At 48.4% G+C, this 23,703-nt stretch overlaps 1 protein-coding gene across 1 annotated transcript in view; it reads right to left on the reverse strand.

Moving 5' to 3' along the window:
- Positions 1 to 320: 320 nt before the first annotated feature.
- Positions 321 to 23,703, reverse strand: part of LOC144756192 (butyrophilin subfamily 1 member A1-like) — a 131,157-nt gene continuing 107,774 nt past the window's right edge. The window contains exon 4 of the mRNA XM_078645793.1: positions 321 to 937. Within this exon, the coding sequence (XP_078501919.1) occupies positions 468 to 937 (470 nt within the window). The 3' untranslated portion in view covers positions 321 to 467. The remainder of the gene's footprint in view (positions 938 to 23,703) is intronic.

A 23,703-nucleotide genomic window follows, 5' to 3' on the forward strand; every position in this document is an offset into this window, starting at 1 on the left:
CACTTGGAAAATCACCCCAAAACTTTTAACACAGAAGCTCAATGGAGTGTTGTACTAATTTTTAACATTTTGTGAAGATTCGTCTAACGACACAAAGGTTATTGGCAAAACAAAAAATGCTTTTCCTATGGAAACTAGATCCTAATTATTACTACCTACTGGCGACGCCCTGTGGGTAATATAATCGTAGAAAGATATAGATAGATAGATAGATAGATAGATAGATATTCAAGAATACAATAAACTGATCTCAAATTTGTTGTATCACAATTTGATATTGGACTGTTGTTTATATCTCTGATACAGTTTTAAACTACGAGTCATTTAAAATGCTTTATTAACATGATTCGTCATTGATAACTGTATTATATTTTGCTACAATTACATCCCATATGTTTATTGAAGTTTCATATAATCACTACACTAAACTATACATTACACCCTTTTCCTATTATCTAGGATGGGATCTAGGCATAAGCACTGACCAGGTCAAAGAGGCTGAAAACATCTTTTGGGTTCTTTTGGGCCTCTATAGTGTGTATTTCAATACCGAGGTAGTAAATTCTGGACAGAAAGAGTCCGTTGGATGCCTTAAAAAGCACCTTCTCATTTTCATATTGAACTTCAAATTGAGAATAGGGTTGATTCCTGAATTTTACTGTCTTGATGCTTTTACGGTAGTCATGTGGGTCCAAACTTAGATAGTTGCCTTTGTAGTCGGTGATTTCCACATTCCCATCATTCATCTGACAAACCTGAAACCAACAGGTGTGGTCTCGTATTTTTTTCCCTCTGATCCCATTCGGCGTTGAGCTCCAGTACATGCCGTTATCCATCTTGAAGGAGGTGCCCTTAGGAGTGCACTTTAACTCCACGGAAGGGTGAAGACCTTCGATGAAGTGTGAGTAAAAACTGGAAACATGGGGATCCTTAAATTCTAAAAAAAAATTAAAAATTGTCAAAGAAAAATGATATTAATATACCTGTCATCATTTGAGTCATGATATTCTTTACTTTGCCTCACGTTCCTAAATAGTGCTAACTGCTTCAGCTTAATAGTTTTCAAAACATGTCCATCTTCAAATCCATGTTCATGGACTTTACATTTGTATCACAGATTTTTACCCTGACGTGGTGAGAAAACATATTCAGATAGATAGCTCTCTCAACAGAGAGCTAGCTATCAAAGAAGCTGGGAGAGAAGACCAGTTACATTCTCATGCTTTTACCATCAGTGGCTTATGGCTCAATCACTCAAGCTAGTGCCCTATTCCTCTTTCTCCGTCAATATGGGGAGGGACAATTACTAATATTATTACCTGGTTGTAGTAAATAATGATAAGTTTCAGCCCCTCTAAAGACCTTGTTTGTAAAGATCGCGCACACATATGCACAAATGTTCTAGAAGACAGGTACTTACCCTAGTGACTCGCCAAGCTAGCATATTTTATAAAGTGTATGCAGCTATATTGAGCATTGAGGACCAGATTTACCAGGATGTCACTCAGCGCAGCAAGGCAACTTGCTGTGCTGCGTGAAAAGGAAACAGCAGAAATGCTACATATTTAAAAAGGTATGCCGCATTTCTGCTGCCTCCTAGGGCTGTTGCACTGTGTGCAGGCTTGCGCCAATGGGGGCATCCTTGCACCCTGGATCAGGGAGATGTAGCATTTTGGTTCAATCCAAGGTTTACTGACCTTAGTACATCTGAGGTTGTATCAAAATACATGGCTAGATGCACGGAAATGTACATACTCCATCCACGGCACTGTTTACCTTACTCACCCGAAACCATTGCATTACTTGCATTTCATTACAAAGCCACGCAAATTGGCCTTTACATGTCTTCGTAAATCCCAGTTAAGGTCTTGCGTTGCCTTGTGATCACTTGCATCATGCAAGGGCGTGCGATGCAAGTCCTTAGTAAATCGCAGTTGCGACTGGTGCAAGTAAGCGCGGAGGGGTGGGGGCAGTGGGAAAGTCAACAGACAACTGAAAAGGTAAAATAAAATAAATAAATAAACAAAACCACTTACCTTGAGCTCGCTGCATTGCTGACTAGACAATGCGGCAAGTGCAAGGTAAGTGGTTTTATTTATTTTCCTTATTTCATCATCTGTCAACTACCCGCTCCACCACGCTCACCTGCACTGGCCGAGACTTGTAAATTAGGGCTCTAGTATTCTCTGAAAAAGCTGCTACCTTTTCATTATATGCGATTTTGGTGAAGGTCATTACAGAAGAAAAGCAGAGTCTCCCACTTCAAAACCCTGATGCACTGAGAGCAACTATATTGAATTTTCCTTTAATGTATATGACGAGACTTGGATCCCCCTACATGTTATAGAAGACTCTGTGGGACATAATACTCAAGAAATGCACGCAGCGCACCCCACCTCTGCCTGGTAGCCATTTCTTACAGCAGATGAATGATGTTAGTCCACCGTACGTGTACTGACATTATCAATGGGGCGGAGGCCTGAGGGTGGCACTGATGATAATCTGCATCAGACGAAAATAGTTTGTTTACTTGTGAAATGCTTCCCGTATGGGTCTCAGAGGGTTCCCCAGTTTCCCATGAGGAAGAGAAGTTCACATCCTGCACCCCCATCAGTGCCACCCTCAGGCCTCCGCCCCATTGGTAATGTCAGTAACTAATAACAATATATTTTTTTTCTTAAAGAAGGGAAGCAGCATCATGGTGCATCCAGTAACAACAACAGAGCTACGTGTGCTGTTGCTAGCTATAAAAAGTATTTTTTTCAGACTAAACATGTAAACTTTTAAGGCTCTGTGTATGTACCACCGCCTGCCCCCAGATGTGTGCAGCAGGAAAACCTCTGTAAAGTGGAAGCAGGCAGGCCTGACACAATCTCTGCTTGAAAATATTAGAAGTGCCTTGATTTCTGTCTTTAACTCTTTCAGGGTTGGGCACGTCGGTCTTTCCAAGGCGTGCTCGAGGCAAGAGGTAAGTTATAGGCCAGCTTCTGTCCCTAAGCCTCAGAGGGCGCTGTGGTGTCCAGGGTTCTATGAAATGTATATTTTCTTCAGAACTTTCCTGGTGTGAGCTCACCTCGTCCCTCTAGTTCAGTTTTTTTTCATCCTGAAAGATTCAGTTCCAATCTCGGCTTTTAAACTGGTAAACATTGTGTGATACTTGTCAAATCCGTTTTCTATCCGGGATCGACTTGGAAGAGACAGAACAGTATATGCAATAACCCCCGCACTCGGCCCCACTCCTTTATGCATACACCATCTCTTTCCCTTCGGTATTTCCCCTCCCGCCAAGAAAGCCACTACACTTCTTGTCTCGTGGTGGTCATTTGTTGGCCGCAGATTATTAGGGTTACAAGGAAACAGTTATATATTGCAGTTTGCATGTTATATCATTATACATTTCCTTGTGATCATCTCTTGGCCCATCTGGGCCGGTTCTTTGGTAGGTTGGAATTTTCTTTGCGCCTCGTTTGCGCGGGAAGGGGGTAGCCTTTGTCCCCAGAGTTAGGCCGCCTCGCTACCTTGCCAGACTTTGTTATGCCCTGCCATCCGGCGGGGGCTGGGCTGAGAGCGCCATCTCTGCTTGCTACGCCTTCCTTTCAGTAGCAATGAAACTCTGCCGTGAGGCCTCCCAGAGTCGCTTTCCTTAGGCCACCTCACCCAGCCGTGCGGCATCTGAAGGTGAGTGGACCTATTTGGCGCACCGCCCTCCGGTGTGCCTCCGCACCAACCGTTCTCAGTGTAGCCCTTCGCCACGACGTCAGGGAGGCTGCCGTCTTCCTGCGGGTCCCCCTGCTACGTTCCGCCTTATTACTGACACCCCGCCAGTACCATGGCGCCCCACAGGTTGGACCAGAAGATTCTCATGCCCTGCTCGGAGAGGTGTACCCCATCGTTGGCATAGTACTCCGGGCAGCCCATGTGTATCAACCCGTGCCTGATTGAGCCCAGGCCATTTGCCCTGCAAAACTTGCTCACTGTGAGGTTCAACTTTTTCATTGAGTTTTCAACCCCTTTGTATGATTCCGCTCCGCGCCATTCCTTTCTACTTATCAGCTCGGACCAGATTATTGCCGTGCGCCCAAATGCCCTGGACGTCTCAATGAGGTCTTTTTGTATCCCGAGGAGCAGCGCTCTCCGCCCCATCCAGGCTAGGTCGTTCCCTTCCAGGTGTATGATCAGGACGTCCGGGTGCCGGCCTGCATCTTCCCGTAGGCCTTTGAAGGCTGCCGCCAGCTGCTCCCAACGCATGCCCGACCGTCTGAACCATCGGATGCATGTGTGCTTCGGTCTGTCCCCGAGTGAGCGCCCCGAGTTTTTCCACCATGCCTCCCTCCGTCTGACAAAGGAGTGGCCAACTACCCACACCAGTTGCGGTCTGTTGCCTGTTGGAGCAAATGGAAAAACGGCCAGTCACTTCCTGGGTCGCCCCACGCGCCCTTTGGTCATAGCAGCTGGGGGCGCACGTATGTTTTGTATGCGCGCGAGCGCCATCTTCCTACCGCTGTATTCCTGCCTCAGACATCCCATGTTGCACAGCGGTCGTGGCCGCCCCTATCCGGAAAGAGTGGGACCCAAAGCCTTTCGGCGGAAGGCCCGCCCTGCTGAGTGCTAGGCGCATCACTGCTGTGACCTGAAATTTGCTGAGCTGGGTGCCGTCCTTGTGTTTGAACAATGGCCCCTCCCCCGCTGGACTTACTGCCATGAATGCAAACAGGCAGCATTCAGCACAGTGTATCTGATCCTGGATACAATGTAATCTGATTATGGCCCCTTTGCCCCCTTTGCCTGCCTGATCCGCCTTAGGACCATCTCCACTCCCTTTGCCCTGGGCGTCACGTCGCTGGGTTAAATGCAGTGCTCAGCCAGCCCTTCCCTGGCAGGGGCCACTATCTCGCTGATGCGGAATGCCTAAAAAATGGCTGTGGTCAATGCAGCCCAAAAAAGCAGCAGCTCGTATCTATCTGTTGTTACGCCTTCCAGTGCCTCCAGCAGCACTCCTAGCTTTTCAAAGTCTATTGGGCGCCTTATGTCCACTGCCTTTCCTTCCTTCCTTCTCCGCCCTGATGTAGTGGGATGCAATTGGGCTGTGCCCTGTTTCTAGCTTTGTGTAGTGGGCCACGTCTGCCAGGTGAGGCTGTGCCCAAGACCTAGACCTCTTTCCCCTGTAGGTCCAGCCAATGAACTGCTCTGCTGCCCTGCTAGTGTCTCCGTCGTTAGCTAGTGATTGGATGCCCCCCACTTTCATCACTGTCTCTACGTATTTACTGTAGCGTTATGCTGCCGCTGGGGCGAGAGCGTGTGTAATCAGTTCCAACAGGTCTGTTCTGCCAGCTCCCATAGCTGGTTCGGGAAGGGGGTCATGTTCCTCTCTGCCCTGGTTGCCAGCTCCCTGAATTTGCACAGCATGTTTCTTGATAGCGCGTCTGCTATTTCATTCTCCACCCCTGGCACGTGCCTTGCTCGCAGCTCTGTGTTGCCTTCCAGCTGTAATGTAACCAGACGTCGCATTAGTCTCAGTGTGTCTGGGCACCTAGCCGACCCTCAGTTAATCGCCTGCACTACGCCCTTGTTGTCAGACCATAGGGTCAGTTTCTTGTCCCGGAGTTCCGTTTTCCAGATTACTAATGCCACTACGATGGGGAAGAGCTCCAAAAATATTATGTTGCCTGTTATGCCTCGCCTGTGCCAGCTGCTGCTCCACTGGCCTGCGCTCCACTGTTCCCTCGGAATCGCTCCAAATCCTGTGATTCCTGATGCATCGGTGTATAGCTCAATTTGTTTACTGGTCAGCCAGCCCTCCCTCCAAATCAGCACCCCGTTGAAGTCTGCCAGGAAGGTGTCTCACATCTGCAAGTCCCTCTTCACTTCGGCCCCGAGCCGCACGCGGTGGTGTTTGTGCTTGAGGCCCCGTGTCAGCTGTGTTAATCGCCTCGCGAACACCCTGCCTGCTGGTATGACCCTTCGTGCGAAATTTAAATTCCCTATGAGCTGTTGCATGTCCCTCAATGTGGCCTTGTCCCGCCCGCATAGGTTCCTTATGTCCTGTCTAAAGTCTTCCACTTTCCCCGGGGGTAGCCTAGATGTCCCTGTGACCGAGTCAAGCTCAATCCCCAGTAAAATGATCCTTGTGGTTGGCCCCTCCGTCTTGTCTTTAAACAGGGGTATCCCCAGCTCGCCTGCTAGAGTAATGAACGCCCTCAGTGTGTCCTCGCACTCGGAGGACGCAGCTGGGCCGGTAAACAGGAAGTCGTCCAGGTAATGCAGTTTCCTGCCCGCGGGGTGCCTATCATGCAGTGCCCACTCTATGAATGTGCTGAATAGCTCAAAGTATGCGCATGACACTGAGTATCCCACGGGCATTGCCTTGTCGTGATAGTACTGTCCCTCCCACTGGAAACCTAACAGGTGGAAATTGTCTGGGTGGACTGGGTGTAAGCGGAATGCTGACTTGATATCTGCCTTTGCCATGAGAGTCCCGCTGCCTGTAGCCTTTATCAGATCTATTGCATCGTCAATCGTGGAATATGTTACTGAGCACACCTCAGCCTCAATCCCATCGTTCACTGACATGCCTTCTGGGAACGAGAGGTGGTGGATAAGTCATAATTGCCCTTGTTCCTTGTTTGGTACCACCCCCAGCAGTGACATGACCAGCTCCCTCCCCCTTCTGGCCGGGAGGGGGCCCTCAATCCTGCCCAGTTGCCTCTCCTTCCCTATCTTTTTGGCCACCACCCCTGCGTGTTGCATTGCTGACTTCAGATTTCTCTCGCAGCTGGGAGGGAGGGGGCCGCTGAAGGGGATGGGAAAGCCATGCTCAAAGCCGTGTACTAGTGTCTCTGCATCCGATTTGTTGTGGTATCTATTGGCTAGCGCGTGTAATCTCTGTGTGTTAATGGGGGACCACGCTCGCAGGGTGCTGCCTTGCTTTACTTCCCCCTCCACCCTTTCCGCTTGCCTCATTGCTTCTTTTTCTCTCTTTTGTCGCGTTTAGGGTCGTCTTTGCGCCTACAACTTGATGCGGGGTGCCCCCCTGCACGTGGAACATGCGTGTTAGAATTTACACGCTGCCCCATATGTACATTTCCCGTCCTCAAATTTCCAGCATATAGCTGGTGGCCCGTTGGCGTGTACTCCTCTCCCTGCGCTGGCGCTCTTGTGCTTCTGAAATGGCTGAAAAGGCCTCCCTCTGCCCTTCTGAAAAGGGGTCCGAAAGGAGTGGTCGCTCCTTTCTCCCCATGTCCTGACCTCTTTTGCTACCATCATCTTATGGATGAACCCGGATACGTCCTCCTCGTTCCACTCCATCTCAGGGTGTGTCTGCATTTTTAGCCTGAAACCCTTATCATATTCTAGCCAAGCGTCGCCCTGGAACTGCCGCTTCGAGTTGTGTATGTTGGCTTCGTAAAGCCATAGATCGGCTGCGCAGCGCGGGAATTTTTTGACTATGATGCATGCCATGATCCTGAATGCGTTTAACCAATTATCGAATGTCCGTTCCTTGCGCTCCCTCCTTCTCTGCCTCCTATATTCCTCCTTCTTATTGCATGTCGTCAGATCCAGACCCTCTAACTGAATTTCCAGCAAAGAGAATATATCTATAAACTCTTTCCTCCAGATCCTTTCTTTCACTGCTAGGGGTATGAGGCTAGCTAGCACCGTGGCTCTGGTGGTCATGGATGCCGGACCCGGTGAGGGCCGTGCGTACGCCTCGGGTAATGATTGCGGTTGGGGTGTTCCCCCATGCTACCGTGGGTGACCCCATCTCCCCTTCCGCGGGTGCTGAGGCCTGGTCCCCTAACCGGTGCTGTCGCGCCGTCCCTGGGTTGAGCAGGTGCCAAGGTAACCCTGTGGCCTCCCCCCTTGTGGGTCCGTGGCTCCTCCCATCAGCCCCGCCCCTTGCCCTGTGCTTGCTTGCGCCCCCTGTGTCACTGTACCCTGCACCCCCAATCCTTTCAATAACATTGGCGCCATAGACCTGCAAAATTCTTGAATGATTGCGCTAATATGCTCACCATTAGTTGCTGTGTCCTTGGTCCCCTGGACCGGTCCCGCCGCCGCCGTGCTGGCTGCAGGTGGCTGGATCCGTTTGCCAGGTGCCTTTGTGACTTTTGCTGCGTCTGCGAGTTTCCCTGGTGCCTTTCTACTCCTTTTTGCTGCCGGTGGCATGCTCGTGCCGTGTTGTTGTCCGCTGGTCCCCTCCCCTGGGTCGAGGTCGAGTTGTTGCTGCATCCAGCCTTCCCCGTGCACTGCCGCAGCTGCTTGCCCCCTTTCTTGGCCATGTGTCCTGCGCGGGGTGCTGCTGCGGTAGTTATGCACCAAAACAACCTTGTGGTGGGGGGGGGGGTCCTGCAGCCAATGCCTCTGCACAAAACCTGGATGCTGCTCCTTGGCACCGACCTGCCTCCCGCTCCTTATTCAGAAGCACCGCCTTTGTCTTGCCACAGCTGCTTCCTTGCGGCAGCCTATGCTTGTTTGGCCCTGGCCCTGGGTCTTGTTCTGAGCCCTCCCGCCGCTAGAGGGCGCCTGGAGCCGTTGCTTGTTCCTTCTTCTGTGCTCCTTGCCGAGGGCGCTCTTCTCTTCCCTTCCCCCTGTGCGCGCTCGTTATTTCCCCCCACTCACTGCCTGCCGGGGCTCGGAGGGAGCCAGCTGCGTCCTTCTGCCGGTAAGAATACCACTGCGGGGCTTTTGTTGGTAGCTTTCGGTTGGGCCAGATTCTTTTGTGTCCCGGAGGCCCCGGGGGAGTGCTCCGCGCTGGCCGCTGCTCTCTCCAGTCCCGCGCTGACTGGTTGGGCTCCGGTCGCGTCGGACACTTCTCCGACCACCCCGTGCTGACCGGGTGGACTCCGTTCACGTCGATTGACAAACCCGCCAGCAGCTCACTTACCAGGTGGGCTCCGGTCGAGTCGGGCACTTCACCCGGCAGTCCCGCGCTGACTGGGTGGGCTCCGGTCACGTCGGGTGACTCCCGTAATCGGCTCACTCACCGGGTGGGCTCCGGTCGAGTTGGGCGCTTCTCCTGACAGTCTGGCGGTGACCGGGTGGGCTCCGGTCACGTCGGGCGATTGCCGCAGGCCGCTCACTCGCCGGGTGGGCTCCGGTTGCGTTGGGTGATCGCTGCAGGCTGCTCGTTCACCGGGTAGGCACCGGTCGAGTCGGCTAGATCCTGCAGTCCTGTGCTCGCCAGGTGGGCTTCTGTCGAGTCAGCTAGGCAGCACGGTGGCGTTGCTCACTGGCTTAAGGTGCCACGGTGTAGGGTCCCGCCGGTCGCTCCTATGTCGTCGAGGCCCACGTCGTCGATTACAAGCTCTTTGTTCTTCCGTCGCGCTGCTCCCCCGCTCCTGGATGCTAGGAGCCTACTTGGGGGAGCTGCGCTTTTAAGCCCCCCTGACTGGCGCTCTGGTGTTCGTGCACTCTCGGGATAGGGAGGTTTGAATCCCGCGTGCCCCCCCCCCATTGGCCACGGCCACGTCGGGGGGGGGGGACCCTTGTGGGCTCTCCCCCACAGCTTGCCAGGTGCCTTCCTTTTCGCGCCAGGTCGAGTCCCCCCTCCCCCTTTCTTCTGGGGGCTCCTCGCCGGGTTATGGCGCTGGCTCCTGAGTCCCTTCGGGGGCTCGCCTCTGCAATAATGCTGTTAGTTTGTTAGACACCAGGGCAAGTCTTCATTCAATCTGACGAGTGGCTCTTCGACTAGCTCGACTAGGCTTGCCCTATGCTAGGCCTTGATTGCTCCTGCCTTAGCGCCTGGATACTCTCCCGGGTGCTAGAGCGCTTTACCACTGCTCATAACTATCTTCACAAATTCTCTGGCAGAAACTACAACCAGTTTCAAAAGTTGGGAGAGCAGCTAATGTCCAGAATTTCGTTCCTAACGTAAAATGTATTTACATCTGTGCTTTTCACTGCAGTGTTCGTGCACTCACTGGAGCAAGCTTTGTGCCTGATGTAATACGCTGCAGTATGCTACCTTTTTGTGACTATTATGTTTCCTTGCAGATGCTCTTGGCTGCAGTGTGCTCAATCCCGATTCTCTTCAATGCAGTGTGTTTTGTGCAGTCACTGTGCTCTGTTCCCGATGTCTCTACACTGTGCAAAGCCCTTGATGCACCTCCTACAATGGACTATGTGCCCGTTGTTCTTTATGGCAGTGTTCCATTCTCTCTGTCTCCACTGCAGTGTGTTCAACCCTGATACTCTTCACTACAGCGTGTTTTATGCCGCACAGTGCTGTTGTTCCTAATGTCTCCACCCAGTGCAATGCTCTTGATGCACCTCACTCCAATGGACTATGTGCCCGTTGTTCTTTATGGCAGTGTTCCATTCTCTCTGTCTCCACTGCAGTGTGTTCAACCCTGATACTCTTCACTGCAGCGTGTTTTATGCTGCACCGAGCTCAATAACCAATGCCTACTATGCTTATTATGGCAGGTGCAGGGCGGAATTTACTTCTCTACTACACATGAGCATCAGTATACCCGTAGTTGCTAGGGTTTCAGATTGCTTATGTGAGACATTTTCATAATTTCGAAATTCTATAGGAACATGTGGCTTGCAGCACTTTCCTGAATGCTTTCAAGATTTCTGACGTGTGTTAGGAGCACCTAGATGATTTCTTGAAAATTACTGGGGGTCATTGGTAGTGAAAAGTAGAAAGAGCCCTAGGAGCAGTTACAGGAACAGGATTACTGGGAAAATGCTGCATTCACTAAGGAGTTAAATTAACTGAATCTAACAAAAACTGGAATGCAGTGGCAATCTCGTAGTGCATGCCTTTTTACGTCTCGCCTAGCAATGAAGCGCATGCGCTGCACGCTTTGCGAGGCATGCAGAATTTGCTGTCTATATCATATTAATTCATGTTTTTATTCTTTACAATTAAAAAAACAATACCCACGTTTATAGAGCAAATACAAAAAATTATCAGCAAACTGGAGCAGTGTCAGTTTTTTGATTACATACTACTTTAGCATCACATAATATTAAATTACTTATAACATTTCCTTTTCGAAAAAAACAAAAAAAACATAAAAATGGCAAGTCCGATTGGCATTGCCAATAATTGATTAATCTTGTCATGCTCATACTGTCCAAGTAATAGACTACAGTACATACTCAGGCACACAGAACTTACTAACACACTGTAAGGAGTTGGATTTAGCGCAGATGGTGGCCAAAGATGCAAAGAATACAAGCTCTCCTGAACCTAAGCAGGCTGCCACTGGGAGTCATTAATAGAGGTTCACCTAGAACTTGCACAGTATTATTAAGGACTCCGTGAGAGACAAAGACATGAAGTGACAGTTTAAAATGAGCGTGTTTCCATAGTGATCTTACGTAGGTAGAGGGCAGATGGCCAAGGTAGCAGTAACAAACAGAGCATATCAGTTACCACTAATCACATAGGTCATACAGCTGACAGACACTTATGAACCACATATACCATCCACCTGTAAACTCAGCAGTCTTGTGCATTTGAACAATTATACACACGCCAGACAAAACAAAAGGAAACTCGTGGGTGAGTTCATGGGTGAGGGCTTGCTTCGTACACAATTTGTATCCTAAAGTAAAAAATAGAATTTCAGTTGATTGTATCAGTGATCTGATGAGCAATTGAGTAAATTCGTCATATTCCATCATTTATCATTCTCACACTTCTCTCCACTACCATTAATTTGACATTTCTGTATGTGCTCTCTCAGGGGACAGGTTTGGCACAACACCCAAATGCAGTCAGAGAAAACTTCACAAAGGGTGTTACTGGAATATTTTAGCCCAGGGTAGTCTACCACTCAGGTAAAACAACCTAGAAACTTCTGAAAGCTAGACACCCAGTGGAGTTCAGAGACATGATAGGATCTCATTATGTTTCTTACCCAGAATGCCCTGATGATGTCAAACTGTGGCTAAAATGTTCCTTATCTAGAGGACTTCCAGAATCTGCCAGAATTCTTACAATTTCTACCACCTAGCATTCCAATAGTTTCTCTATAACAGTGTTACCTGAGTGAAGCAGTTAACCCCATTGGTGCAGGTCTCAGCCAATGGCCATCACCCGTGTCCACTATCCAGTGTGTCTGTCAGTCATTGACTACAACTGGGCTTGCACTCTTGGATTCCTTTTTTTTAAATTAAAGGGGCGGATAGACGAGTCAACCCCAACCTGCTCTCAGAGCCATCTGTGATGTCAACGTGCCACGAGCCCTGCTGACATCTCACGCCATCCAGATCCCGCGTTGCTCCTTAGGTAAAACAGAACTTAGGAAGCTCCACTGGCTCCCCGTCAGGGACAGAATTACATTTAAAGCTCTGTGCATCACACATCGAGCATTCTGGAAATCAGGCGCCACTATTAATCACACACTGGTCACCCACTACCAACCTAACAGACAGCTCAGATCCACACTTTCACACCTTCTCACAGTACCCAGAATCAAGAAGGCTAGATGTGGTGGACGCTCCTTCTTGTAAAATACGGCCAAGCTTTGGAACTCCCTACCCCTCCATCTACGTAAAGAACCAAACCTACTGTCTTTTAGGAAAAAGCTTAAAACCCAGCTGTTCAACAACTAAAACAGACTCTTGTTGCCCTCCATCACGCGTTGTCCATAGCGCTGGGACGCCTCCGGGCAGCTATCGCGCTTTACAAAAACTCTTTTCATTTCATTTCATTCATTTCATTCACTGTTGGCAAAGGAGACAAAAGGTGAGTTCCTCCTCTGTGGCCCGGTGCGGATTTAGAAGGCCGCCATGGCTCCTCAGGTTTTAGGGAGTCCTTATTGGTAGGGGGAGAATCATCTTCCCTTTCCAATGATGCCTTCTTGAAATATTTTCCTGGCTTCGGATAGCGGTTACGCTGCAAACCACAGCCAGGAAAACCACTCGCCCAAATGAAACCAGTGTTTCTGGGGTTTTGCTCTCGTGGCAAACCGGTCGGCCACCCTTGGGGCCACCATGTAGTTTTTCTTTTAAGTGGTATTACCCCTGGGGGTGCAATTGTATGTCCACAGGAAGGGAAAAGCTGTTTTCTTTTTACATTATGATTAAATTGTCAGTGTTCAACCCTCCTGGCCAGTGTTCCCTCAAACCTGCGAGTGTGAGCTTGCACACACCTTTTTCACCCCCAGCGTGCATTGTCCTATGTGAAGCACGCACATAGCCGATCCCTCGAGCAGCTTGCAGCAGGGGTCTGACTCACTCAGCTCGATCTGGGCTGCCAACAAACCTAACATTCACTCTGCGACATCCCGGCGTGGCACAATCAAATTCACTAGCACCGACGTGACAGTTAATTAGGCAGCCTAATACGATGGCCTAACGTCGCTCATCTCAGTCATCCATGCAAAGACCACCCACTCAGCTGTCTATCTCCTAAGCGTAGCACATCCATCATTGCGACCTTTCAGAACGGAGACTGCCGCCCCCGCAGAAATGCCTCAATCTACGCTGACTATACATTATAACTCACCCATGGGAGGGCTCCATCCGGACCATCTGGTGTTCACCTGAAGATGACTGTTTGATATCTTGATAGAAGGCGCCAGTGCACTCCAGACAGGTTTGTTCATGGGGAGTACAAACGCGAGCACATTCAGCCTTTCAGTGCCCCCTCAAATACAGATGTCCGTGCGCCCATGTGCCAGGTAGGCCGTAAGAAACAGGGCCGCCTGGCAGTCCAGGCGCGCAATGCCCTTAGGGCTCAAAAAACCTCCACCACCTCCCCCGTCAAGTGTGTCAGCATGGGCTGAGAAAGCTTCTAGGGCGCACAGACAGTTTTTCATCTGCCAGCCGCACGTAAGTACTTCACAGGTCTTTAAACACCATTGACTTGTTAACGAGGCTTTGTTTCACCCCTTTTAGAGCCCCTACATCTCCACTCTGCATATTGCTGGAAGAATTAGCCCCCCGCCCCGGAATTTTAATCGCCTGCCCCTCCCTGAAATTTGGCTCTAGTTGTGCCTCTGCCTGTCACATTACAGTGTAAAGCAGGGTACTCACACTGCAGAGAAGCACACAACAGCAAGTGAGCACGGCTACTGACTGGGATCATGTCATGTGGATTCCCTAGCCAGTACTGGCTTTTTAAGTAACCTAACAGCGCTTTGAAAGCCATACCACTGGCTGAACCCACACATGCAACCTTAATAGCGAAAATGCAACTTTTGCAACAACTTCTTCTCTTGGCCTGGCTTTCCCCTTTCTGCCTGTCTTATCTCTGACTCTCGCGCTCCTCAGCCAGAACTTAATTCATTGTTATGTTATGTTATAAAGGGCTCTTCTATAGCGCACGGCTACTCCATGGAGTGTCCCGGCGCTTTGGCAAAGAGAGAAATAGAAGGAAAGTACATAACACAATGCTCTCCACCTGGCAGCAAAGAAATTACTGGGCGAAAAGCCACGTCTTCTGGTTCTTTCGAAAAGCAAGCAGGTTAGAAGTAGTTCTCAAAGCAAAAGGAAGCTCGTTCCAACAGCACAAGGCCAAATACCGGAAAGAGCGGCCTCCAGTACGAGCACGTTTAATGATGGGAACAGGTGCTTTGGCCTGCATTGCGGACCTCAAGGACCTTCTTGGAGCGTAAAAAGTCATCCGCTTCCGGAGATATTTAGGACCGGTCAAGTGGAGAGCTTTAAAGGCCAGAGTCAGGATCTTAAAGGTGACTCTTTTGGCAATCGGAAGCCAATGAAGTCTCTCAAGCAACTCCGACGCGCGAGCCCTACGTGGCAGTCCAAAGATGGCTCTAGCGGCCGAGTTTTGCACGACCTGCAAACGAGCTAGGAGATATTTCGGGAGGCCTAGATAAAGGGCGTTCGCGTAGTCAAGACGCGAGCCTATCAAGGCCTGAACTATAATTTTTTTATGTTGGAGGGATATTAGAGGAAGGAACTTCCGCAGCATTTTCAAAATACCGAAGCACTTTCCGGTCAGCCCTACAATCTGGGGTCTAAAAGAAAGATCAACATCACATAAGACACCCAGATGTTTGGCTTTTTGTGAGGTATCCTCAGGCGGTGACATGTCACGCGGCCACCAAGACTTCCACTCGGGGTTCGGAGGACTTCCGAAGAAGAGCAGCTCCGATTTATTCTAATTGCATTTCAGACTATGTCTCTATAACCATTCAAACACGGCTTCCAAACATTCCCTGATCTGATTGCTGTCAAAATCTTCACCCTTGTTACACGTGAAAAGTAGCTGGGTGTCATCAGCATAGGATATGATCTGGGCACCAAAAGATTCCGCTCCTCCGCCAGAGGGGCCATATAGATATTGAAAAGGATGGGGCTCAGGATAGACCCTTGAGGAACCCCTACCTCCAGCGGAGGCACTTCAGCGGAAAACGGGGGTGCCCAGATCACTTGTCAGCGGTTGGTGAGAAATGACTTAAACCATTTCCACACCGTCCCCCGAAAACCGATCTCCCAGAGTCTTGAAAGGAGACCGACGTGGGGGACGGTGTCGAACGCCGCCGACAAATCCAGCATGACCAAGATAGCTTTCCCTCCTCCATCCAAAGTCTCTCGAATGGCATCGGTAATCTCTAAGAGGGCTGTCTCCGTGCTGTAATTCGCTCGGAAACCTGATTGAGAGTCGTGCAACAAGTTGTTATTCTCTATGAAGCTGGAAATAGAGAGGTGCACGTGTTTCTCAATCACCTTAGCCAGAGCGGGAAGGAGGGAGATTGGTCTATAGTTCGCGTGAGCAAGGGGATCTGATGTTGTTTTTTTTAACAGCGGCAGAATCAGGGCGTGCTTCCAGGCCATGGGTACCTCTCCAGATGTCAGGGAGGCGTTGAGCAGTGGGTTGAGCAAGATGTTAATTGCCGGCGCCACTCTCCCAAGGCAAGTAGCAGGACAGGGGTCAAGCGGCGAGCCTGATTTAAGTCGAGATAGGAAGTCGAGAGAGGAGGCAAGAGAGATGGATGGAAAGTCCAAAAGCAGAGGTCCTGTCTCCTTCAAAAGTGAAGGCATAGGAATCAGATGACATACACCTGAGCTAAGACCCGCTCTAGGAAAGGAGTCTTGGATAAGCTTGATTTTATTAATAAAGAATTCACTGAGTTGGCAGATCCAAGCTTCCGTGTGAGAGTGATTAGGAGAGCTCGAGGCAGGAGAAATAAACTCTTGTACAATTCTAAAAATTTCTTTGCTCCTACTATCTGCTGCGTCGATTCTGTGTTCCAAATAAGCTTTTTTTGCATCCAAGATTTGCTTATGGTAGAGACGGATGAACTCCCTGTATTTGGTTTTATCTTCAGGATCATACAGGCGCCTCCAGACTCTTCCGCCCTCTTACAGTCCTGGCGCATCCTGCCAAGAAGGGGAGTAAACTAGGGGGCCGAGATGTGTATGCCCACCGAATTACCTGTCTTACCAGGAGCTAACTCCTCAAACCTAGTTTCGAGCCATTTCTGGACCAGTTCAGTATCTTGCTCCAAATCCCCTGATAGAAAGCAGGGGTGTTGGCAAAGAGCGGCGGAAAGCATTTCGCCGTGACTTGATGAAAAGGCCGCGACAACCTTCTGGTGTCTTTCACTCCTCTAACACTGGGCATGGCCCTGATGGAGATGCAAAATTCTACTAAAAAGTGGTCTGACCAAAGGACAGGAAGCGGTGGAGAGGCCTCGATAGATCTAGTGGAGAAGATCTGATCGATCGTATGGCCTTTAATATGAGTCGGGCTAAAAATGAAAGGGGACAGCCCAAGCGGACAGACTATGTCTAGGAGCTTAATGGTGTCAAGATCAGCAGCGTTGTCCATATGGAGATTAAAATCTCCCAATAGGATACAGTGCTCCGATCTCAGGCAAGGTACAGAAAGTGCCACCTGTAGGTCCTCAAAAAAGGAACCTAAAGGGCCAGGCGCTCTGTAGATAATAATCCCTGTGCAAGTTTGGCGGGGAGATAGTTTGAGAGTGAAGCCTAAGGCTTCACTCCCCTTGATGTTATCCACAGGGAATGTCGAACAGGACAGACTCTTGTCGACAACTATAGCCACACCTCCACTACGACCCACCACTCTGTCTTTCTTATAGATGGTGTAATTTGGAGGGACAGCAGTGGCAATATCGGGGCCAGAGCACTCACTAAGCCAGGTCTCTGTGAGAAACAGACACGAGGTTTTAGAATCAGATATCAAATTCCAGATATCCATGGAATGCTTACTGAGAGATCTAGTATTAAGCAGATGACAAAGAACATGTGGTGAAGAGGATACCGGCAATACACCTTCCCGCATCGGCAAAGTCCAACCGCAGCCAGCGCAACCCTTCCTAAGCGAGCGGCCTCCTGGGAAGACATGATGACATGATGTAAAGGATCCTCGTAGCGCTAATAGCTCAGTGGAAGAATACGAAAGCATCAGAACTACTGAAACGTCTAAACCACCAAACAACAAACTACAGACAGCCAAATAGTAACACGCCTACCTCGCCGACTTCCGAGACGCGGACGAGCGCTGACGTTCATTATTGCTCCATTGCGTGCTCTTTCTTTTTTTACTGCTTTTCTCTTTTTTATGTTCATTCTATCCCTTCATTTCTCGTTTGTCCCGTTTCCCTCCTTCAACTCTGCACAGTCTTTTCCGTGGTACACTTCAGAACGTGCCATAGTGGCCTCGTGGGAAGGGGTCGGAGATAATTTCAATGCCTATCTAAATGCGATTGGTCGTTTTGTCTACTACTGAACCTTGAGATCTCGGCGTAAGACCTTTTAAGCAAACATCTGATGGAAAATGTCAAAAACACATGGAGTCCAGTGGCTCAGACTGGTTTGTGTGTCAGGAACGGCAGTCAGAGGGGGCGAGGACTTTAAGGAAGGGCTGTCACTGTCAATTATGGGAATGGCCAGATGTGGAGATATTTTATGGGGTTTCATGAAATATAAGAGCAGGTAAGAGGCAGGGAAACAATATATATTTGTTTTCTCTGGTAGGAGCCAGAGTGCTAGAGAACCCTATAGCTAGGATGTTCACTTTTCAAATGTAAAAGAAGCTGAGCAGTTCCAGTAACTTATGTTATTTGAGATTTTATTATGTTTATACATGACTTAAGAGGGAACAGCAAGAATCTGTTAATAATGTAACAGATTCTCTCTCCTCTGACATGCCGACATCTGCCAGTGGAGACTACTTGTCTTGCAGTTCCAGCTTAGTCTGGGAGACCAAGGATGCCAACAATATGTAGGCCAGAGTCAGACTGGCAGCATTGTGAGTGCAGCGATTTCTGGCACCTCAACTGCTCCCAGCCTTGCTCACTGCCCGCAGTCGCCATTACAGATCCTGGCTCCATCCCTTCTTCTCCTCCTCACCTCAGCTATTCTGCTCTCCTCGAATGCCCAGGTGGTGTATAGTGCACCCGTTCAGGGTTGGAAAGAAACAAAGTGGTTCACGTTGACTTTGTGCCAACGTGAACCTAACCAATCCTGTTGCTGCTCTCAGCATGAGAGAAGCCCCAGCATTTGTTTGAGCAGGCTAACCTAGTGCTACTTTTAGCCTAGGTCCCTGTGCCTGCAATACCTGTCAGGTTAACACCAGCTGTGCGTTGTGCAGTGTGAAATGCGCATGTCTAGCTGGCTGTCGCAAGGCGGACGTCCATTCCGACAATCCTGCTGCTGCCAGCCTGACCACCCTGAAACTCTGCCACTAGCCACTAGAACAGTGCGCACGTGCCTGACTGCCTCTGATAATTATAAAGTAGTTACAATGGTATGGTCTAGAGGGTGGGGGAGAGTCACCGCAGGTGGGGCGACGCTCCTCCGTCCTTAAAAAGGATCCACCCAGAGGTCATATTAGATTGTGTCCTGGGGTCCCAACTGGTGCTTGTGCACATTTTCTTCACACAGCGCTGTATCATTTTAGGCCAAGCGCCTGTTCGTTTTCAGTTCGAGCCTGGGCAGCCCATGTGCTGCTCTGCGAGGCAAGCTATATTGAGGTATGGCATAGAAGCTCTGCCTATTTCCCACCCATCTTTTAATTGGCTCCTGATACTGTCCTTTAAAAATTGTTGCTTTTTATTTGAGAATAGGCTTAGTAGTCTCTCCTTTGTATCGCCTTGTCTGCATTTGTATCCTCTCATAACGTCTGGACTTTTTACTTGTGTTGTTACAGTGTCTGCTTTATCTAGTGGGTGAGCATGTTTTCTTTAAATGATATTCCCTAGTCCACCCACAACGTCGCAGCACATTTTATATCATATCCCAAATGGGATGTACGACATTACAACGCATGCTTTTACATCGCATGCTTTTACAACGCGAGTTTTACAACGCATACCATTACAACGCATAGTGCTTTGGGGCGATGGATAGTGAATTATTTAATTTACTATTCCAACTCCAGTCCCCGTGGATAGTAGGGAAGGTGTTGGATAGTAAATCAAATATATTCCCTATCCTAGAGCACCCCCCAGCGCAATGCGTTGTAATGGTTTGCGTTGTAAAAGCTGCGATGTAAAAGCACTGCGTGGTAAAAGTCGCATTGTAAGTGATGTTCGCCTATCATTTGCTCATGTATTTTTTCCTTTCCGGCGCAGTCCGCTTTAACTACAGTGGCCGCGCTTATTTAATTTACGGCGGGGTCCACTTTCACTTGAGCAGCTGCGCTTATCTATTTATTTAATTTCCAGCACAGTCCGCTTTAACTACAGAGGCGGTGCTTATTTATTTAATTCACGGTGCGAACTGCTTTCGCTTGAGCAGCTGCGCTCATTTATCTATTTAATTTACAGAGCTACCGCTTTTACTTTAGTGGCTGTGCTACAAAAGCTTTCTATATTTCTTTCTTTCTTTCTTTTTATTACACTTTGTGTAAAAGCTCCCCCTAGGCACTTTCACTTCAATATTGGCCGCACCCCTTTCTTTAGACGCTGCACCCACATACGCGGTCTGGTTCCTGGCGCACATAACCTTGGCTGGAGCGCACAGAAACCTTACACTGCCGCACACAAAGGAAAAAATTTGAGGGAACATTGCTCCTGGCATACGAGCAGACCCTTGTGGGGCCCAATTTATTTTTGGAAATGAGGTTTCCCCATATATTTTTCTATAGGCAATAGTTTTTCATATAAATAAACAGATTGTGCAGAAATTATAGATTATGTGGCATTTTTTTTCTTTTCTTCATATAAGTGTGTGTTTTCCCCTTGGGAAGGCCACTGTGCACCCCACCCTCCAGGGGAAAAAACACATTTGTAAAACAAAATGACACACAATCTATCATCCCTGCATAAGCTGCAGATTTGTAGCTCAAAGTAATAAAAAGTGACTAAAAGTGATCATATTCAAGTCCCAGCAACCTTGGGTTATTTTTTAAGCAAATATGAGATGTTGTCCTCCCCCTCCAGTGATCATTGACCAATTTGTCTCATGTTTTCTTTTCTTTCCACAGACAGACAGATTGCACCATTAACTTTCTTCCAAAACCAATGGGGTCATGGAAAATGGAAAAATACAGGCCCGCCCATAATTCCCTCTGAACTGATTTCAACTAGGTTTGATGAGTTTAATTATTGTCTAACTGAAAATATTGACGTTGGGATAATTTGGAATAGTTTTGAGAACATCTGCACTTTCACTGAAAGGCTGTTAACCATGGGCAAACCATTGAAGGCCCGCCCCGTGGATTCCTGGTTTATTGAAGGCTCCACTAAGGCTCTCAAACCCCTGAAAGAAGTAACTAATAAAGTGCCCCGTGAACATGTGGAAGTTAGAGAAGCGAGGAGGAATTATACTGTTACACTTGAAAAACTAAAACAAGAGATAGAAACCCAGGCATGGGAAGATCTAGAACACGCTGCCTCTGCTAAAGATAACAAGGTGTTTTGTGAGATAGTAAGTCATTCTTTTTTTTTTACTGGCAAAACACCCTCAGGAACTGACTGTCTTATTTTAGTGGAAGACTGGGCTACCCCTTTCTTGAAAATATTCACTGATGAGCTTTTTAACTATAATCTTGATCTCCGGCCCCATTGTTAACAGATGTCTTAGGAGCTCTGTTCATTAGTGGACCGGTCAAATCTTGGAAGAAATCGGTGACAATACCTATTTATAAGAAGGGTGATTAAAAACGAAACAGCAAACTACCGGCCCATTTTTCTCATTGATTCTACTGCAAAGATTATTCGGAAAGTAATACTGGGGAAACTGGAAGCCTGGGCAAATGAGAGTGACTGCTTTACGGAGATCCAAGATGGGTTTTGACCAGCCTGTGCAACTCCAAACAAGCATTTAATCTGCCCCATATATTAAATAATTATGTCAAGGCCAGGAGAGGTGCCATGCACACGACTTTTATGGACCCCTCATCGGCCCTTGATTAAGTGGACAAAGATAAACTGTAGGAGATTATGGGGCAAACTGGGTTGATTACCCCCAATTATAAATGGTTTTGGGAAGGTTACATCAAGACACAAGCAGGAGGGTTCGCTCTACACAGGAGGGTGATTCGACGTCTCCGATTCCAGTTACTCGGCGGGGTCAGACAAGATTGTATTTTGGACGCTTTTTTTATTTTCATTTTATATGAATGCACTTGATGCATTTTTCAAGGTCCCTAACCACAGATACTCCCAAAGTGGGCAAACGTTCGATATTCGTACTCCTGTATGCGGACAACGCTGTGCTTTTATCGTACACCGCTAAAGAATCACACATTTTTTGGGACAGGTTCAATACCTTTATAGCCAATTTGTAGCTCAAGGTCAATCATAAGAACTCATATTTTGCTTAGTGGGCTGAAATACACCCACTCTAGGGAGTTTAATGTGGGAGAAACACCAATAATGAAAATATCTACTTTTAGCTATCTGGGGATTTTATTTTCAGCTAATCTGACCAGGGATAGACTGGTAAATCAGAGGTCTTAATTTACTGAAGCAGCTTGTGAGGCACTTGATAGATTTTCTAAAATAATTGGGACATAACCCCCTGAAAGAAATAGTGATGTTATGAAAGCAAATGTCTGTCAGTCACCACACATAGAGTGGGAGAATGGGGTTGCGGCCTGGTTTCATCTTTACACTCAGTAGAGATACATTTCTGTCCAAACATTTAGGATTCCCTAGATCCATTACAAGCCTGAACACACATAATGAAATAGGACTACTTGTCCTGGAAGATTTGGTGAGGCTAGCTCCTATCATACTATGAGTCAAAATATGGTTATGACTGTATTTGATATTCATCGGTGATACGGTAGAAGAATGTTTAAAACACAGCAATGCATAGGCCATTCTATGGTTAAATTATGTCAAATTATCTCTGCAAGAATTGGGGGTGGCACATCTATGGGCAAACACAGGAAATAATACCAGGCTTACCAAGGTGCAGATTAAGTTAAACTTCTTAGTTCAGAAGGAAAACCTAAGAATGGAAAAAGCCTATGACATGATAACAGCCCAAGAGTATATAGCTCTTTCCATGTGCTCTCTCAAGGAGCCCTATCTTTAGTGGATTCGAACTCCCCAATACAGCTTTTCTCTTTCACCGTTTCGTGGAGAAGTGTGGCTCAGGGGTTTGAGGCGGCAGACCTGGAAGCTGAGATCGGTCCTGGACCAGGGTTCAATTCCCCGCCTCGGCGGGTCTTGGGCTAAAAAATTCCACGGACTCGATAATTCTCACTTCGGTGCCTACTCGACTCACGGGTTCCGACTCTGGGCAATAGCTTGCTTAATCTCCACTACGGCCCCTCGCGGGGGTTTCACCTTGTGGATACCCTGCCTGGGGTTATCTCACAGGGGAATACCAGGACGGGTTCCCTAAGCAAGCGCCGTGAGACCCCTTTGCGGGGGTGATACGTGCGCTATATAAGTAACCACGTTTATGTTTTACGTTTACGTATGTACATGATTCATCATTTAGGGGCGTTCCATCCCACCGGTTAAGTCTTTGCCTCCTTGTCACCTTGTTATTGTGACGAGATTTCCTGCCAATCTACCATGCACTTTATATTATTCTGCCCACTTCATGTAGCCTATAGATCCTGATTCTTATGACTAATCCTTAACACCTTCGGCGCTTGTCATGAGCCACGGCACTCCGGTGCTCATGACGAGCTCAGCTCGCCATGAGCCGTGGAACGCTCAGGTGCGGGGAGTATTCCCCCGCTGTGCTGAGCGTTCCACGGGAGCCAATGCACCTGTGAAGAGCTCAGCTCGTCATGAGCACCGGAGCGCCGTAGCTCATGACGAGCTGAGCTCGTCATGAGCATGCGGGTGCTGTGCGCGCCCCCCTCCCCCCAGCACAGCGGGGGAATAGCCCCCGCAGTGAAGGGGTTAAAGAGAGGTATTTTAACTAGCATCTTGAAGGTTCGACTTTCTTACAGCGCTTAGAGTCCCCAGTGATCTGTTTCACTGTTTTAAATTTAGAATTCAGGCCCTGATACTGAGAAAAAGGTACCCATCATGAAGTTAAATTGGCATTGTGAGGTCCCATGATTTGTTTTGATCTGATGTTTAACCCCTTCGCTGCTAGGCCTTTTCCCCCCCTGTGCTAAACCTTTTTTTGGCTTTTTGGGGCAGTTTTCACTTAGGCCCCTGTGAAATTTTGACCACATAAGGTAGCCACGCCAAGTTTGCGTCCTTTTTTTCCCATATCATGGGGATTCTAAAGATACCCATGGTTTGTGGATTCCCCTGGGGAAAAAGTGATGTAAATGAAAGCGTCTGGTTTTTCCCCTGCAAATGTTATCAACATAGGGTTTGTGGGGCTGAA

Source organism: Lissotriton helveticus, chromosome 5_1 (genome assembly GCF_964261635.1).
Source record: "Lissotriton helveticus chromosome 5_1, aLisHel1.1, whole genome shotgun sequence".
Taxonomy (NCBI): Eukaryota; Metazoa; Chordata; class Amphibia; order Caudata; family Salamandridae; genus Lissotriton; species Lissotriton helveticus.